The 19653-nt window shown below is 43.2% G+C and overlaps 1 protein-coding gene and 1 long non-coding RNA gene across 3 annotated transcripts in view; one reads left to right on the top strand and one right to left on the bottom strand.

Moving 5' to 3' along the window:
- Positions 1 to 3426: 3426 nt before the first annotated feature.
- Positions 3427 to 4591, bottom strand: LOC125079597 (uncharacterized). The gene is made up of 3 exons (XR_007121154.1): positions 4511 to 4591; positions 4126 to 4297; positions 3427 to 3513 (listed from the first exon to the last, which is right to left on the bottom strand). It is a non-coding gene; the product is annotated as an uncharacterized LOC125079597 (long non-coding RNA).
- Positions 4592 to 16622: 12031 nt separating this feature from the next.
- Positions 16623 to 19653, top strand: part of BDNF (brain derived neurotrophic factor) — a 55915-nt gene continuing 52884 nt past the window's right edge. Inside the window, exon 1 of one of the 2 annotated variants that reach the window (XM_047693359.1) lies at positions 16623 to 17240. In XM_047693359.1, coding sequence (XP_047549315.1) covers positions 17238 to 17240 — 3 coding nt within the window. In that variant the 5' untranslated portion in view covers positions 16623 to 17237. Of the gene's footprint in view, positions 17241 to 18226; positions 18299 to 19653 lie in introns of those variants that run through there. The other variant, XM_047693363.1, reaches the window with a different exon arrangement.

The raw sequence follows: 19653 nt of genomic DNA, 5'->3' as shown, positions 1-19653 counted from the left end.
TACCATCTGAGTTTCTCATCTGAGGCTGTAAAGCATTTCACTTAAGAATCCAAACACTGGGGGCGCCTGGGTGGCTCAGTGGGTTAAAGCCTCTGCCTTCAGCTCCGGTTGATTCTGGGGTCGAGCCCTGCATGGGGCTCTCTGCTCAGCAGGGGGCCTGCTTTCTCCTCTCTCTCTGCTTGCCTCTCTGCCTACCTGTGATCTCTGTCTGTCAGATAAATAAAATCTTAAAAAAAAAAAAAAGAATTCAAACACTGGCGCCATACTATGAGAGTTCTCATCCCAGCTTTATTACTTATTAGCCAAATGACTTTGATCAACTAACCTAGCCTTTCTCTGCCTCGGTCTCTTCATCTGTAAAATGAGGATCATAACTGTGTCTATCTCATAGGACTGTTAATAAGATTAAACGTCGAGACATATAAACTCCCTGAATAGTCCCTGGTACTCAGGACATAACCAAGCAGCTATTATTACTATCTGGCACATGACAGGTGATCAAGGACTGATCCAAATTTGTTTTAAGAGCCAAGAATTTCCTCAAAAGAGAAATGAACTAAAAAATAAAGTTATTGTGAGGCATTTCAATGGGCCCCCAAACTTTCTGCTTAATGATATGCATGTCTATTTTATTTTTTTAACAAGTGCCATTTCTAGGGTCCCTTTGCTAATGCAGTATTTCTCTTTGCATTATGTGCATACATTCACATTTTTTTGTTTGTTCTAAATCTCGTATGGGTGCTAAGGGAAGTCCTTTTGTCCTAGTTTACTTGAGCTGCTAGAGAAGGATAGCATACTAGAGTCTGGGGTGCTTATAAACACAGAAATTCATTTTTCATGGTTTTAGAGGCTGAGGAGTCCAAGATCAAGGCTCTGCTATATTTGGTGTCTTGCTCTATCCTCAAAAAGAGACAAGGTTGAGGCTAGGTCCTCTTCTATAATGGCACTAATCCCATCTTGAGAGCTTCACCCTCGTCACTCAATGATCTCCTAAAGGCCTCACCTCCAAATACCAGCATATTTGGGGGATTAGGTTTCAACAAAGGAATTTGGGGAGGACACAGCATTTTGACGATAGAAACTTGTTAAATTGAAATGCCTTACCTCAAAAAAAATCCTATGTTTTGTTAACATATTAAAGATCAGACTTTCCTAAGGAAACCAATCTAACAGGAAGTAGGGGTTTTTTTTTCAGTCGGAGAAGAAAAGGAAAATGAATATTTTTTCTATATCAGGTGGAGGTGAAAAGAAATTCATGTGGTAATTTTAGTTTGCATATTTTCTCCATCCACTCCCACTAAGGGCTTTAATTTTGTTTCTTTAGTCTGTATTGTTTTTCCTTAAAAATACCACTCCTTTCTCCTTGTTTTGCTTCATCTCATACTCCAGTGAAGGCAATTGAAATTGAGCCCTATTTTCTTCTAGGTGTGTGGTACACAAAGAAAATTCAATACATAGTTGATCTCATCAGATCAATTAGAGGATGATGATCGGCTTCCAAAGTGATTCTTAGCTTTTCAAAAAAGGTCCCAATAGGATTTCCTAAAATAGTTTTCATTTGCAGGGGGCATTGCTATGATAATCTATTGTTGAGAACTTGATTCAGCATATAGTAAATACTAAAGGAATATCTATTTTTATTGATGATACGATCTACCCGATACCATACATATTTGTGTATATGTCTGTCCCTCCCCTAGAGTCACGATGGCAAATGGATTTTATTGCTTGTTACAACTCAGATTGATTGGAAAGAGCTGCCTAGAGCATTGAGTTTAAAAGGATTTTGAGACTGAATCCAGGTTCAGACAGAAAGAGCATGGTGATTGACTAGCAATGTCTGATGTGGGAACAATAAGGGATAATGGCTACATATGTGCTTAGTAGTCTGCATTAGCAGTAAATATCTTCAAGGAAAGATAGAATGCATCTTTGAATCACTCAGAGAGCATAGCACAGGTTAGAGCATGTGTAGTTGTAATATATATTTGCTGAACTCAATTAAATGGAAGAATAGTGGCCCTCAAGACTATTTGCAATAAACTAAGTAACTTTCTCATACATGTCTGCTACTTTAGTCACCCACCCAACATATTCATTAAGCACTTATCAGTTGGAAGAAGTCCCTCTATATCCACACCCCCCCCGCCCCAGAGAGCAAAGTGATCATGCACGCACACATACCCCTCAATCATAAACCCATGATAACAGAGTTTTGGGGTTTGCTTTGTTTGCCTATAGGACCCACGTGTCTCTAGGACTCTGCCTACAGTTACCTATCCTAAGTTCATGATCATCCTTGAGCATTGTTACTTGGTAAAATCATGACAATAGGCAAATGAAACACAAGTGAACAGGCAGGTCTGGCCTAGAAGTTATATATGGCCTAGAAGTTGTCACATGTCTGCTTTCCATCTCCTAAATAAAAGGGTAAATGTTGGCAGTTCCTTAAGTAAATCAGATCATAATCACTAAAAAAGTATATAAAATCTAAAGGTTTTCTGACATCAGCAAAATGGTCAGCAATATTGAGAGTTTTAACAAACTCTAATAATGACAATAAATTTAAGATTTTAAAGACACCCTGGCTTTTTAGCAGGAAGCATCCTGTCTTGGGTGACATAGCTGAACACTGCATAAAACTCTGGGGCAAGGTCAATAATCATGTGGGAAATCTTACAAGTAGCACATGGCATAGTTTGTAGCAACTTAAATGTTTTCTCAGTTTTACCCAAATATACTGTTACACAGTCTGGTTGCGTGGAGGGGCTTCTATAAGTCTGTAAATGTCCTAAAATTCCAAGCAATTTTTGGTGAGTGGGTACATTTTTCTAAGAGATTCCAGAAAAAGTCCAAAATAGTTAAGAAGATCTCCTACAGGGCCTTTACATTATAATTCATGACTAATTCCCTTTCCTCTTCTCCACGGTTCATCTTCATTCATCTTAATTCCAGGTTCAGTTTGTGAAACTGTTAATTTTTTCCAAAATATATACTACCCATGTCAAGGAAGAAAAGGGTAATAGGGTCATATCGGGTATAACAATCTCTTCATCACCCAAACAAAGCCAAAGGAAGTGCTCAGTAAACATTTAGTGATGGAAGGAATGAACCGTCTATTTATAATAGCAGAATCATTGAGCGGTTAAGTAAGATGATTATAGGCCTCTAGTTAGGGTTTGATTTGATGTCATTGTGTTCACAACTTGACTTTTTTAAGAGCTTCAGATAAAGGAAGGAACTCATTTTAATTCTGAATTTAAATATTACAATAGATAGCAATTAGCACAGACATCAAAGGAGTGGAGAAAATTTCATCATTAAGAGGATAAGGATGTTATTATAACCAAAGAAAGATGATCAGATGCAAACCTATTAAAGTAGCTGCTAATAAAATAAATCTTCATAAAATGGGTTAAATTACCTCCTTAATATTAAACAAATGATTTTACAGAGGTGTCTTGCTGGAATATGAATATGAGGGCAGGTCATGGCACATTAGTTCCCCTGTGTCTGCTTTCCATGATGAAAACAGAAAATAAACAAATAAATGTAGTCGTGATCACAACAATATTTATAGAGCCACTTCTAATACCTTTTACATGTTCTCATGCTTAATATCTTTCACATGATCTCATTCCTTTATTAGATTGAAAAGTATATCAGGTCAGGTTCAGGGTGTTCTAAAACTCAAATGTATATCCAGTTGGAACCTATGGTTGTTTTATTAACGAGGTAATACCTGTGGCCCCTGGCAATTTTTAGTTACTCCTGTTCCTCTATAGGGAGGGGAATTCACATTCTCTTCACATTTCATTCTGCTCCCATACACACACGGATCAATCTCTGTGATGGAGTTTTCATGTCTCACTGTCATTCTTTAGCATTGGAGGACAAATAATAAGGTTCTAAAATAGTTCTGATATAGTGTGTGGGAATAGCCTTGCATCCATGGGAATTACCTGAAATCATAAAATGTCTTAACTGGTTACAATTATTAAACCTCGGCAAAACTACATAGTCCTTCAAAAGGAAGCACAAAATGGCTCACAAATGAGGTGACATCTCTGTTTAACACCCAAGGACAGCAGTGCAAAATAATTTGGGATGGAAAGCAAAGCCTACCTTATCCAACTGAAGAGTACAGGGGATCTCAAAATTGTCAGAATGCAATTATCCCCGCTGGAATTTGGACAGGCCAGCATCTGACACTTCCAACCAATGCCGTAGGCCTTTTTAATGAACATGAAGCCTCCAGATTGGATTTCTCCTCAATTCAAGGGATAAAACCTGCACTCTGAGAATATAGAGTGCAGAGATGTTAATTAGTTCACTGCTGTCAGGTTCAGAATTTCCCTCCTAGAGACCAATATGTCTAAAGCCTTCATCTCAGAGAGGGAAACTGAGCCCTCCAGAACACCACACGGTAAAGAACTGAGTAACTTTGTTTTTCTGTACCACTAAGTCCCCAGTTTCCCCAATTCAATTTAACTCAACGACTATTTATTACCTCCTGCTCTGTCTCAGATCTTTCACTGGAGTCCTGGGAATTTAGAGAAATGAAGGATACCTGGTTTCTGTTTTCTAAAAGCTGCCACTGTGGATAGAGGGACAGATACCGTGACATGAATAATTCTTTCAGAAGGCAGATGTGCCATGGGACTCAAGAACCAACAGCCATGAGGGTATGCCAGGGGGTAGTTCCTTCTGCAGAGGAATCTGAGAGAAGAGGTCTGCCTTCCTGTGCTTCAAAAACCCCACCATAACTTCTCCCCTGGTTTGCCCTCCTAATGGGAGTTTCTGCTCTGCCATTTCTCAGACCCAGTTTTTACATAAAACTTGTCTGGAATTCATTCTCTTGGGCTTTCCTAAATTTTGGCCTGGGGATAGGAATGGATTCAGGTTTTATGGGACCCGAAGTATATACAACTTGGGGGACTTTTTAAGAAAGACTATAAGGTGGGGCACCTAGGTGGCTCAGTCAGTTGTGTGGCTGCCTTCAGCTCAGGTCATGATCTCAGGATCCTGGGATGGAGCCCCGCATTGGGCTCCCTGCTCAAGTAGAAAGCCTGCTTCTCCATCTCCTTCTACTGCTCCCCTTGCCACCCCCACCCCCCACACTCATGCTTTCTCTCCCTCTTGCTCTATCTCAAATAAATAAATAAAATCTTTAAAAAAAGGAAAGAAGACTACAATGTTACAAACACAACCTCGGGTCCAAAAGGGAATGTTTATTTAGGATTAAAAAAAGATCACAAAAGAATCATTGCAGCCTTGAGGGTTGGGTCTTTTTCTTCTTAGGTCTCTCTGTCAAGTTGCCAGAAATGCTTACATAGGAATTCTTCCTAATTGCTACCTGGCTTCCACCTGCCACTATTCCATTCCACCTCCCGCCCGCTGCAGCTCCCCGAAACTCCTCTCTCCAGGAGCCTGTGCAAGTGAAGTGCTTCATTAGCTTCACAGTAAGCCTGACTTTGCCTGGGGAAATGACTGCCTCAAGGTCACACAGTGAGGACACTGGCCAATCAGGGACTAGAACCAGGTTGCTTGAGTGAAATGAGCGTAGACTTCGAAGTCACACAGACCTGGTTCCCATCTTGTCTCAGGCACTAAAGAGCTGTGTCCCTTTGTGCAAGTCAGTTCTCAATTTCACTTTTCCCCTCCCTTAAGTGGAAATGAGAAGATTAAGCACATAGAACAGTGAAGTATTCTAATTGCCAACACTGTTCCTGACTGGAAACAATGCTCAGTCGTTGGTAACTGTTAGAAAGACTATTCTTTTCCTTGGCAATGCTCTCTCCTTCCATGGCTAAATACAATTCCTAGATTTTAGCTGGGCACATAGATGTCCTGACTCAAATCTACATTCCCCAGCCTGTATCTGTGTCAGATAGATTTGGGCATGTGACTAAGTTGTGGCCTATGGGATGTAAGCAAAACCAGTGTCCATCTTCTGGGAAGTGTCCTTAGCACCACAGAGGATTGCATACATGAATCTCTCCAGGTAGATCTAGAACTTTACAGGATATTGAGTCCTTAATCTGATATGCCACAACTGGAAGGTCTCAGTGGTGGGATTTGGGTCCTGTGGCAGACCAGTGAGAGCTTCTTGTTTAGAAGGTGCAACTCACCCAACTCCGCTGACAGCTGTAGGTAGGATGACCTGGTTTTATCATTATGATCAGCAGCAGCAACCCATGCCTATTAGGTGGTTACCATTTATGGTATGCTCCCTCTCTGCATAGCCATACGATGCCCAAGTAACACATTAAATTCTCTCAAAAGCCCACACAGCAGGGATGATCATCCTTATTTTACAGATGAGGAAACTGAGATCAGAGATGCCAAGTGACTGAACCAAAGCAAGTGACCTGTCAATGACAGAGTTTATCAAGATCCAAATCTCAGTCTTAAACCCAATCCCTTAAAAACTGCACTGAGTTTTTCCCACAAAATGAGACCTGGTAAGACTGGGTTCATACAGAGTTCATATAACAATAACTATCCAGTAAGTCAGTCCAGAAATGTTTATTATATTTACTATTATATTCATTATTCTAATAGATATTATTTTTTTATTATTATTGTAACAAGCTAGCCCCAACCTTCGTGACTTATTTACATCAGCAACCATATTATATGTGATGATTTTGTGACATAGGAATTCAAGCAGGGATTGGCTAGCCAATTCTTTCATCCCACATGGCATTGAACAAGGACAATTGATGGCTTTCAGCAGGGGCTGGGCTGATCTGGAGGTTCCAGGACAGTTTCTCTCATGTGCACAGCATCCTGGCAGGGTAAACTGGAAGGCTGGGCTCAGCTGGGCCCCTTTCCCTCTCCAGGTAGTTTCATGGATTTCACATGGTTTCCTTTCTTTTCTTTTAAGATTTTATTTATTTATTTATGATAGAGGGAGAGAGAGACAGAGGCAGAGGCAGAGGGAGAAGCGGGCTCCCTGGACTCGATCCCAGGATCTTGGGATCATGACCTGAGCCAAAGGCAGACACTTAACCAACTGAGCCATCCAGGCACCTTCACATGGTTTCTCCAGCAGGGTAGCTGGACTCTGACATGGTGGGTCAGGGCTCCTAGAGCAAGTGTTTTAAGAGACAGGAAGAGGAAGCTAGGAATCTCTTAAAGCCTGGACCCAGAAACTATCACAGTGTCTTTTTTTTTTCCCCTATTCTATTAGTCAAAGCAGTCAGAAAGCCCCACAAGGATTTGAGGGAGGAGCACCTAGATGCCACCTCTTCATGAGAGAATGCAGTCAACTTCAGTTAATTCCAATACTAAACCTACTGAAGGAAATTTCACAGAAACAGGCAGACAGATAATTTGCCTTTTTGAAATATGTATAAGTTTGCTAGGACTGCCATAACAAAATACCACAGACTGGGTGGCTTTAACAACAGAAATTTACTTTCTCACAGTACTGGAGACTAGATGTCCAAGATCAAGGTGCCAGCAGGGCTGTTTTCTTCAGACGTCTCTCTCTTTGGCTTACAGAGGGCCACTTTGTCTTCACATGGTCTTTCTTCTGTGCACACACTTCCCTGGAGTCTCTCTCTTCTTTATCATGATGCCAGTCATATTGGATTAAAGCCCTACCTGTGCACCTCATGTTAACTCAATCACCTCTATCTCTATCTCTAAGTATAGTTACATTCTGAGATACTGAAGATTAGGACTTCAGTATTGGAAGCTGGGGGGCGGGGGGATACAATTCAGCCCATAACAAATGTCAAATCTAATGCCATTATATAAGTGGAAAAATTTGCCCAGGTCAAACAATACAATCAGTAATAGAGTCAGAATGAGAGTTCTTTCCAGAGCAATCCTTTTCCTAGCACATCAGATGATTCCAAGACTTCTATGCTGTCTTAAAGGAGGCAGGAAACAGACAAAGGAACCAAGAAAGGCCCAATGTGGGGACCAGAGATTTCTCCTTTTCTCTTGAAATTTCAGGCTTTTCACAGTTGCCTCTATTCCAAGTCATTGGGTTCATGGGCCTCTCTGCAGACCTAGATCTCTGGCCTGCTCATTTCTTTCCCCATTTCTTGGCTGACATTTCTGATGTTCAGGTCACTATTTAGATTCTGAATCACAGTAATATTAGAGAATATGATGTCCTTGTTTCTGCCTTAACATAGATCTGTCAAGACTTTGGGAACATCTCCTCAGCGATTTGCAAACTCAGACCCATTCTGGGACTCTGAGTCATCGCATTAGTGCCCCTTAATTTGCAGTGTATACCCCATCTTTGATTTGTAGCTCTTGGATTTCAAGAATAACCTGCATCTTAGAAAGGAGTTGGCCTAGGTTCTGTCTAGGCTTCTTCTACAATGCATCTGCCACCTTCTAGGATGGAGGTGAAAGGAGGGGAGACACCGGATGTGGCTTAAGCCTTCCTGGAACACGAGACAGTTGATATTCTGTGCTCTTCTTCCAGGCTCACCTTGCATTCCAAGCTATGTTTCTGTGCTGTATGAGGTTAGAAAACAAATATTCCCAGAGATAAAAGGGAAAGTCTAAGTCCAACTCATGTAACAAAATTATATTAAGCTTCAATTATCTACCAGCCATGGTGTGGGGGATGGGGTAGGGGCGGTATAGTTAATGGAGACTGGCTTGTTGCAATCCTCTAACACACATTAGACTGCAAAAAAATCAATCAGAGATATATTAAGGCAGGGAGAAGGCAAAGAGGGTAAATGTAGCCTTAAAAGCATGAGCTTTGGAATCTGAAAATCTTGAGTTTTAAACCCTACCCTATCACGTACAAGATGTTTGACTTTAGGAAAGTTAGTTCACCTCTCCGTAACTTGGTTATATATCATTGAGAGGATTCCTAATGGAAGAATGTAGGTAATGTTCTGAACACAGTGCCTGGCATAGAGTTAGTACCCAATAGATGGTAGCTATCATTTTACGTGTCTCCCAGTGCAACTATAAGAATTAAACGATCTAGACTCTTGATCTTCCCCAGCCCTCCCCTACACTGTAAATCTGCCTTTCTTTCAATGTTCTCCACTCAGTAAATGATTTCTTCAAACATGCCATTGCTCATGCCAGAACCCTTTGCCATCCTCATTCCACATGAACATATCACCAAGTCCCTTGATTTACCTTCTAAATATATCTCATATCTATCCACTTTTCTAATTGTAAACCTCTATTTGTAATAGACTCTCACCCAGACTCTATACCTAGACCCTTCTAATCTAGTCTTCACAGGGCATCCAGATTTTAATATATAAACTTAATCATGTAACTTCTTCATTTTAATGGTTCCCCAAAGCCCTGAGGATAAAAATCCAAAATGTTCCATAGGCCCTGCATGGTCTAACCCAGCTGCTCACTTCTCCAATCTCATCTCGCACTCTTCCCTTCCTCTTTCACTATACCCCAGTTACATTCCCCTTTTTGGTACCAAGTTATACAATTTAACATTTTTCCCCCCTCTGGTGGTTTTAAAATATGTTATAAATTTCTTCAACAATCCTCCATTTAATAGATGAAGTCTAATCTTCTCCTTGCACATAGATGGGACTTGGTGACTCACTTCTAACACATAGAATGTGGCAGAAGTGAAGTTCTATGATATCTGAGGCTAGGTTATAAAAAGGATTACTTCTGCCTGGCTATTGCTTGGACTGCTTGCTCAAGGAGAAGCCAGCTTCCATATTGTAAGGACACTCAAGCAGCTTGTGGAGAGGGCCACCTGGGGAGGAATTCCACCAACACAGCAACAATTTTCCGTGTCTGTGAATAGCTTCTCTACCAGATCTTCAAGATTACAGCCTTAGCTGAAATCTTGACTGCAGTATCACAAGAGATCTGCCCTGTCCTGCCCCCCCAAGCCAGAACTTCCCAACTAAGTATTCCTGACTCAGAAAATATTGGTGTAATACATGTTTATTTTCATGTTAAATTACTAAGTTTTTGGAGTGATTTGTTACATAGCATTAACTACCTAAAACATCCCTTCAGGAGTTTCACAGAAGCTACTTTCTCTTCTTGCAACATTCATTCCTCCTCTGTTCCTCAGGCTAACCCTTACTGGGGATGCAGAGGAGGGCAGGGTAGTATGAAAGTAGGGATTGGCAACCCCTTGTTGCCTTGATGGAGAGGCAGTTAAAGATAATAACATGCATAGGAGCATCATACACGTCTAAGGAGAAGCTCTAGAGAAATGCCTCCTTCTCTTACCTGCTTCCCTGAATTATTGACAACTCATAGCAGCCTGAGACCACTTAAAGCAGTGGACCTAGAACAATTCCTGCCAAGAGCTGTCTAATTGAAAAGACACAGAGCTGAAAATGAATTTTGACTGAAAACTAGAATTCTGAGTTCACTTATGGTATGACTGGTATTTTCCACATAGTTCATTGGGGAATTTTCAAAGTTTCTGGGAAGTGTATATTTTCTAATACCAAACAGGCAAAACTGCAGATTATCCATTCTAAAAGCTCCGTATTTTTCTGCTGTAAAATGATGGGATTGACCACAGTGACCTGCTAGTCCTTCCATCTCCGAGCTCAGGGATCAGATGAAGGTGTTAGGATCATAGGCAAAGTCATGGACAGTGCTTTTTCTATGACCTAAAGAAAAAAAAAAAGAATTTTTTCCAGGATTGATGGAAAGGAAAAAGTAATTTAGAGGAAGAGTCCTGCATGTTATAACTGATTATTTACATTTCTTTGCTGAACTGATGGGAAAAGTACCATTTCGGGGATGAAGAACAAGAGGAAATGTGATGTGTTACATCACATGTATGTGTTACATACAAGCAGAGTCCTTGAGCCTGGGGAAAGTTGGTCAAGTTCACCATGTGTTATGAATAAGGACTTCTATAGGATTAATAAATGCCTATTTTAAAATGCTCTCAATGAAGAAATGGATAAGGTTCTCCTCCCCTCCCCCCCACCCCCGACCCCCGTCTCCTTATTTTCTATTTCTCACTTATTTTCTGGTCAAAAATCCATTGTTTATCCCTCCTTTTGTGACTAGTGAAATTTTGCTGGTAGGAACACTGCTCACCGAGGGCCTTTAGAAAAGCTAGAGCCATTCTTCTGGCCTTCATTCTGTGCCAGAATCTTTCTACTCTTGTTTCCATAAGGCACTCTTGTCGCATCCTATTACTTCCACTACTTTTAAATGATATCACCTCAGTGAGGTACCATCTTTTCTCTCCTTACAAAAGAAAACAGACCTAGTTTCTTTAACCTTTCAGCAGAAGCAAATTCCCCAAATCCCTCTGTCATTCTGGTTGCCTTCTGCTATGCCTTCTCTAGTTCCAAAATATCCTATTTATAGAAAGAAACCCAGAATGAGCTCAGGACTTATAATATGACCTAACCAATCCTCTTTACATGACTAGAATAATTTTCCTGACTTCTTTTCAGTTTTGCAATGTGCCCAGTAAATTCCAATCCAATTCACTTTTCTTTTATTTCAAAGCATATACAAAGACAAACATTTAAACTATGACCAATGTTACTTATAATAAGAGGTGGATGTTCATTGTGTTCAGGAACTTTCTAGAATTAATGGGTTCAAGAGCATGTTAGAGTTTGTGGCTGGTGTAATATTAGGACTAAAAAAAGAGGACTATTACTTGAATTATTTTTCATTATTTGGCGTTCACTCCAGTTAATAAAGTGATTAGCTAGGTTTCAACAAAGACTGTAATCCAAATGATACCATGGGTTGGAGCAGCATGTGCAAAGTGTGGTCCAACCCCACTGGGAATTTGTTAAAAATGGCAAATCTTGTTTCTCATGCTAGACTCAGAATCTGCTTTTTACAAAAGCTACCCAGGTAGGGTGCCTGGCTGGGTCAATCAATAGCACATGTGACTCTTAATCTCAGATTTGTGAGTTCAAGCCCCACGGTGGGGTTAGAGTTTACTTAAAGGAAAAAAGAAAAAGCTGCCCAGGAAATTCATGCACCCATTAAATTATTTAGAAAAATGCATGAGTTAGCCCCTGTGAAACTATCCCTCCGGATGTTTTAAGTAGATTAAATCTCAAACATAGCCTGTGAGGCTCTACCACAATATAGACTCTATTACTTTTACAAGTTATCATTTGCCTTTTCATAATTATGTGACTCCTTGGGATTTGCTTCCTCATTTTACTTGATTTCTAACATTATCTTACATTTAGCTAAGTATATTTTCTTCGAAGCCCTGACCTGACATGCTTTTGACCTGTCTTAATCTTCTATCAGCTTTTCACATGAAAAATGTCACTTCCCCCTACTTGCCACCCATACTTCCTCTTATTCATCTCTTGTCTGTAAGACGGTTTGGAAAGAGTCATTCAGTTCTTCAAAATCCCATGTGGTCTTGCTTCAACCTCATTATGTGGTTGTCTGTTCTTTCTGAAATTGAGTTAAGTCATGATCAGATCTTTTGTCTCATGCTTACCTGTCAGGCTCAGGAATGCACCAGGGTTATTGCAACTAAACCATAACTTTTCCAAAGCTTTCTCTTGCTTGCTTCTTTTGGATTCTCTGATTGTTTCCTTCCTATCTAAACTAGGTTTGTAACTGGAAGATTCCTTAGGTTCTTTTTAAATATAAGCTCAACATCAGATTCTTGGCAATCATTGCCTATTCTTGTTTTTAGAAAGCTTTCCAAATTGTGCATCGTGATTCTTTGCCTCTCCTTCTATTGCCCGTGGAGAACCATTAAAAATCAGGAAGTGACTAAGGGAGCCGATCTTTCTTCCTACCTGGTCAGAATCACTTCTTATATCATAACAGAACTCTTCTGCTGGGGTTTGGTTTTTTTTGTTTTTGGTTTGTTTTTCTTTTTTTTTTTTTTTTTTGGTGTTCTTTTTTGTTTTTTTAGTCTCCAAGACAGCACTTATGTCACCATCTGAAGCTTCTCTTTGAACACTCTTCTTCATCTGTTATAACAAGTGATCCTTAGGCAATGATTGCTGACATCTGGGCAATGATTAGCCAAACATTCTTCCAGTGTGAAGATGACATCTTCACCTAACTTCCCAACTCTTCGTGCATTAGATCTTGGGTTTATTTGACTCTGAGATTTGTTAGGACAGGAATTATTGATATATTGGTCACCAGCCTCAGGAAATGGCAGGCATAGAAAAAGTACTAAAGGGGAAGAAGTAGGAGTAAGAGAGAAGAAAGGAACTAATCCATCAAACACAAGGTGAGACGGAACACTTGGCAATTAATTACAATCAAATAGATTTGGGAAGAAAGAATGGAAGTACTGTCTCATCACTTCTGCCTTGAGAGGGGGAGGGAATAACCAAACCATCCTTTTTAATGTGACATACTGAATTTCCTTTTATAAGAGAGCGGGCTTTGTCTCAAGAGATATTCCAAGCATCTGTTAATTCCTTAAGAAAAAGAAATATTCTTCCGTTTCTGATTGCCCAGACTCCTGTTTTGTTACCTCTCTCCTACTAATCCTAAGACTCTTTACACATCTTCTTAATGATATTCTTGTGCCTTCTGGTCTAGATAAGTCCTTTCTTATTAATTTTTGTACTCATCTTCATAAAGTTGCAGTCAGAGAACAAATTTTACAACTATGGCTTTGGCAGAATGCTGCATGTGAACATTAGAGAATTTACCTACCAAGAACACAATATTCATGGTTTCCAAGCAAAAATCCTTTTTCTAGGTTATGTTAATACATCTTGCTTTAACATCTGGGTACATTGTTAAGTAGTGATCTTTAAAGAACAAGATTTGTTTAAATCAGTTTGTTTAAAAGGATCTTTAAGGGACAAGATTTGTTTAAAAACAGTTTGAAATGTTCTTACCATTACTAAAAATGAATGGGGTCAGATGAACCTAGAGAAGTGGGATACTCATATCACAGCTGACTTGGGTTGTGTGGAGAAAATGAGATGACCTCAGGAATAGGCGCTCCCGAGATGAAAACTGTGGCAGGTACAGTACTTGGCATATGTCTCAACAAATGAAATGGCTGCAATAGTTGCTTATATTAGACACTGGATTTCTGCAGATGGAAAAAAAAATATGTAAGTGAGTGGAAAGAAGAGAAAAAAAGATGGAGAGCTGGTCATACACCAAGAGAATTCACCATCAGATCACTGATGAAATCAAGAGCAGAAAAAAAAAAAAAATACTGCGTGTTAAACACCTCCTCTTCATTCCTCTCTCCAAGACTCTGTAATAACTCACATTATATAGCAGCCCTTGTCCCTCATCTTGATCTATGACTTGTAGGTTTTAGCAATGACTCCAAGAAAGAAAGGCAATAGTCAAAAATATTCCTTGGAAAATATTTTCAGTACAATTATGTGTTGTTTAAATCATTTCAAACTAATTGATCATTCATGTTTTGAATCCCCGGTCACCCAGACTAACAATTCAGGGTAACCTACCATAAAATATGGCATTAGTTTTCAGAATAAAGATCCATCAGAGAAATATCTGATAGTCTCTATACAAACTACAAACTGCTGACAAAGAAGTCAAATATACATACAACACGGACGACAATGGGAATAATTATGCTCATATAGTGATCATTTCCCTGTGTTATTTCAAGATTTCAGATCTGTAATGGAGTTACTGAATAGCCAGGGAAACTTAATTATAGCATTATGAATTGCATTCTCAGGAAACCAGTTTCGTCCACAAAACCTGTACCCCAAGACCTCTGAGGATGGTATGTTCCAGCTGTCCCAGTCTTAGGGCAGCATCTGCTGGCTAATTCATGGATCGACAAAAAGTGGCAGTTTGTAGACAATCTGAGCAGTCCTCTCAGTTGGAGGGAACTGTTGCGTTGATGATTGTGAGGGTGTCTGTCACCCTTTTATCATAACCTACCTCAGGTGTCCAGGAGCCTGGCAAATCTACAACTGTCCCTAATGAGGTCTAGGAAGCGTCTGTATATTTGTACCTTGGCTGAAGCCTAGGATAAACTGCATTGGCTCTGGAAGCATCTCTAAAGAGGTCAACTCAACACTGGACTTACATATAGTAATAACAGCCTGGTGCCAATGGGAGTTCCAATGAACAGAAGTCCATATACAGAATAAGGAAGTAAAGCTTGTTTTCCAAGAGGAAGGCATTTCTGGAATGGGAGGGGGAGGGGAGTAGAACCTTGAAGAGCCACAGAATGCTAATGTTCTGTTGCCTCTAATCCTATCGTGGAACTGAGGTTTTTACACATAAGGAAGCACGAATGACATTCAAATACAGTACTTTTGACTGGCGTAAAGAAAGTGCAGCTTGGAAAGGGCTCGGTGGTCTGAAACTTAAGACCTATCCACCATCTTATGCAGCATCTCTCTGCCTCATCCCCGCAGTCAATAGCGCCGCGGCCAGGGCCTGTGACGACGTTGATGGGCTCTCCTTTGTGGGAACTCTGGGTGGAAAGCAAAATCATGGTGTTGGTGCCAAAACAACGAAACCTGAAATCCTTCTGGGGACTTCCCGGGGTACTTGCGCTCCTCAGAGCGACCGGCATCTCCATAACAACTGGTTTACAATCTTCTTCGTTTCTTCTGCTCGGCTCGCAGGCACCGGCTGAGGGAAGGCAAAGGGCAGCTTCAGTGGAAAGATACCTTGAGTTAGCGCCTCCTTAGGCTGGGGGAACGTCGCCAAAGATCGAGTTATAGCTTGTTGTCTGAGATTTCCCGAGTTCTCCCCTAGTCTTCAGAGAGCGGGTCCCTCTCCTACCTCTCCCGCCTTTATTTTACACTGGGTTGGGGGGGGGGGCGAGGGAGTGGGAAGGTGGTCTGTTCTATTGTGCTTTTTTTCCTTTCTTCTCCTTGAAGTTCATCCTTTCCTTTCTAAGTTACTTTCCGCCGACACGTGACCTCTCCACTTCCCAGCCTGCGCAGCCACTGGTGAGGAAGCGCGGGTCTAAACCGCGGGGCTTCTTGGGAGAGACCCCTCCCACTGCTCGCAATCCCAGCCCAGGTTCAACTGGTGCGTCGCTCCCTTTCCCCGCCCCGCTCGCCCCAGCACCCTGCCGGCCGAAGGGCCCCCCGGACCATGCGGAAGCGACTCCGGGGAAGAAGCACCAAGCGGACGCGGAGCGCCGAGCCGCTGCGGTGGCACCCCTCTCTGCCTTTGCCGGCGGCTCTACAGTCCGCGGCGCGCCAGGCCGACCTAGCTGCGCGCCGGGGCTGTTAACTCTCATTTGAGAAGCCATAACCTATTAGAGCAAACGCAGTTATAACTTCATTCAACTCAGCCGCTCGAGAGCTCGGTTTACACAGGTTCCTGTGGGCAACTAGTGGCTCGCCCCGGTGCCTCTCGCCTAGTCATCAGTCCCTAAGAGGGAAAGGAAAAGTTATCGGGCTGATGCGCGCTTCGACGCATGCAGTTGTTCCCAAGGACAAGTCACCTCACCCACAGCCCCCGCCGCCTAGCCCCCAACCCCCCACTTGATCATCACTCACGACCTCATCAGCTGGAGACCCTTAGTCATGATGGGGAAGGGGGAGGGGCACGAACTTTTCTAAGAAGTTTCCTTTCTACCAAGGGCGTCACAGTGAGTTGGTCACGTAAACAGCACGAAGAGTCGTCGTTGCCGCCCCCCACCCCCTCCCCCTGCGTTCTTCTTGTATTATTATTAAAGCGGTAGCCTCCTGGCGCCGATAAGCAACAAGTTCCCCAGCGGTCTTCCCGCCCTAGCCTGACAAGGCGAAGATTTTCTTACCTGGCGACAGGGAAATCTCCCGAGCAGAGCTCAGCTTTGCCAGAGCCCCAGGTGTGACCTGAGCAGTGGGCAAGGAAGCGGTGTGCAGGCTGGATTATTTTTATGAGGGTACCCTGAAACTCCTCTCTTTCCCCGGGAACTTTCTGTGCCAGGACCCAGCGACGGGCGGTTGGGAGGAAGCCCCAGGAACCACCCGCTATTTAGCAGGGCAGTTGGGCAGTCATTGGTAACCTCGCTCATTCATTAGAATTACGTTAGAACTCAAGAAAAAATGTGTCTCTCGGAGTGAGGGCGTTTGCGTAAATCTATAGGTTTTTCAACCTCGATGCCAGTTGCTTTGTCTTCTGTAGTCGCCAAGGTGGTTGAGAGTTTAAGCTTGCGGATATTGCAAAGGGTTATTAGATTCATAAGTCACACCAAGTGGTGGGCGATCCACTGAGCAAAGCCGAACTTCTCACATGATGACTTCAAACAAGACACATTACCTACCAGCATCTGTTGGGGAGACAGGATTTTAAGACACTTGAGTCTCCAGGACAGCAAAGGCACAATGGTGAGTAGCAATAAACCCTGCATTATAATTGAAAAATCTTGACATGTTGCTTAACAACGGGGATATCACAGCTCTTCCTGGCACTTAACACGCCAAAGAACAGCAGCTACTCAGGCCAGGAGAATCGGGTTTTTACATAGTGCAACTTTAATTGGAATCATTTGAGATTTAACACAGCAATGTGGAACTGCGTGGAACAAACTTGGAGCTGGGGGGGGTGTGTTATATTGGCTGTTCAAGGCTGATGCTTCTCTCCCAGCCTTCTTGCATTCCATTCTTTTCCTCTATGTGTGTGGTATATGAGCATATTCTATGATTTATTTGTGAGCATGTAATTGGCATTCACAGGGGGGTTAATTTCCATCTAAAAACAATAATGCTACTAGAGGTTGGGGTTAAGGGGTGGAGGGGTAAGGATGGGGTAAAGACTGGGAGTTTGGGTGCGGATGGGGGGTGGGGTTGGTAGGGAGAAATAAGTCAGAAGTGCATATCACCGGTAATGAAATGGGTAATCTTCTCATAGAAGAAAAGGGTCTCATCAACATGTGATCAACTATTAACAGGATGGCTTTGGCAAAGCCATCCACACGTGACAAAACGTAAGGAAGTGGAAGAAACCGTCTAGAGCAATATCAAGTATCACTGAATTAGAGATTTTTTTAGCCTTTTCCTCCTGCTGCGCCGGGTGTGTAATTGGGCGATCGGAGTCCATTCAGCACCTTGGACAGAGCCAACGGATTTGCCCGAGGTGGTGGTACCCTAAGTAGCCGTCTTAGCCCCGCAGTAAAGCCAGCTTCCTGTCGCCCTTAAGAAGCGTCTTTTCTGAGGTTCGGCTCACACCGAGATCGGGCTGGAGAGAGTCAGATTTTGGAGCGGAGCGTTTGGAAAGCGAGCCCCAGTTTGGTCCCCTCATTGAGCTCGCTGAAGTTGGCTTCCTAGCGGTGTAGGCTGGAATAGACTCTTGGCAAGCTCCGGGTTGGTATACTGGGTTAACTTTGGGAAATGCAAGTGTTTATCTCCAGGATCTAGCCACCGGGGTGGTGTAAGCCGCAAAGAAGGTAAGCATCGGGGCGGGGACCCCCTGCAACCCCAATTCTTGAGCTATTCTGATACTCGGTCTTCCCGAGAGGACTTGTGGTGAAGGGGAGGAGGTAGAAGGAGAGCATGAGAGGGGGGTTGTTTCCTGGTATTTGCCCAGTTTGGATTGCCCTAGGTGAGAGCCTTGAGGTAAAGCGAGAAGGGGGTGGGGGGGGGGATAAGGAAAAAAAAATGCTCAGTCTTCCTGCGGATATAATGAGTTTAGTTAACTTGGACCTGCATATGTCTGATTCAAATGTAAGATTTCTCTTTTTCTCCCCTTCACCTCCTTTTCCGTTCTCTTTGCCGGTGTGTGTGTGTGTGTGTGTACAGTAGATTCATTACTAATTATGAGGCTTTTACACAACATTCAGTTTCCTAAATTTTGACTTTGTACCATTTAGAATTAGGCTGTGGAGGTGGTGTACGGTGGGGAGGTGGAGGTTGGGAAGAGGGTAGGAGGTAACGCTAAATCTCCAACACAAAATGAATCAAGGTAATTTCAGCTCTTCTAGTGAGAAGAATTCATTCTCTATGTATCTCTCCCCCCTCCCTCTCCCCCCCCCCCCCGCTCCCTCCTTCCCGCCCCCCCCTTTTTCTACCCCGCCCCCTCCTCCTGCCTCCATCCCTCCCTCATTCCATCTCTTCCCCTCTGTCGCCCTCGCGCCTAGCTGGATGTTTCTTTCTGTGTGTGTGTGTGTGTGTGTGTGTGTGTGTGTGTGTGTGTGTGTGTGTTTTCCCCTCCCTCCCCACGAGTTTCGGGCGCTGGCTTAGAGGGCTCCCGCTTTCTCAAGGGAAGGGGAGCCGCCGACACCGCGCTCCGCTCCCCCGCCGGGCCGGATGCCTCACTGAGCCCAGGTCCGAGTCAGTCGGGGTAACTAAGGAAAGGGGGGGCCTCTGCTTGGGAGGAGAAGGTCCTTTCCGGGCTGAAAAGCCAGGGAGCGGGCCGGGGGAGGGGGCCTGGGTGGCTGGAGGCTATGGAGAAGAACACTCGCAGATCCGCTCGGCGGCTGGACAGAGCCACCAATCAGCTGGGGCTCAGACTGCCCAGCCACCGCGAGGTTGCACCCGGAGGCGCGGGTGGAGGGCGGCGGGCTCAACGCCGGGCCCGGGCCGCCCGCGCGGTGGGCCGGGAGGCGGGGAGGATCGACACTGCTCAGAGCCTCCCTATCTTCCGTTCCACCTCCCCCGCCTCCGCCCCCGGGGGGACCTGGAGCGGCCAGAGCCAGCGGCAGCACCGTCCTTTGGCCTCTCCTCTGGCACCCCAGGGAATTGCGCGCCCCAGCACGTGGGCCACCACCCTTTCCACACTTGTACAAACCTCAACCCACCCCCT

This window comes from Lutra lutra, chromosome 10 (assembly GCF_902655055.1).
Source record: "Lutra lutra chromosome 10, mLutLut1.2, whole genome shotgun sequence".
Taxonomy (NCBI): domain Eukaryota; kingdom Metazoa; phylum Chordata; class Mammalia; order Carnivora; family Mustelidae; genus Lutra; species Lutra lutra.
Note: the sequence above shows the minus strand (reverse complement) of the source record. Positions and strands in the feature narration are given on the sequence as shown.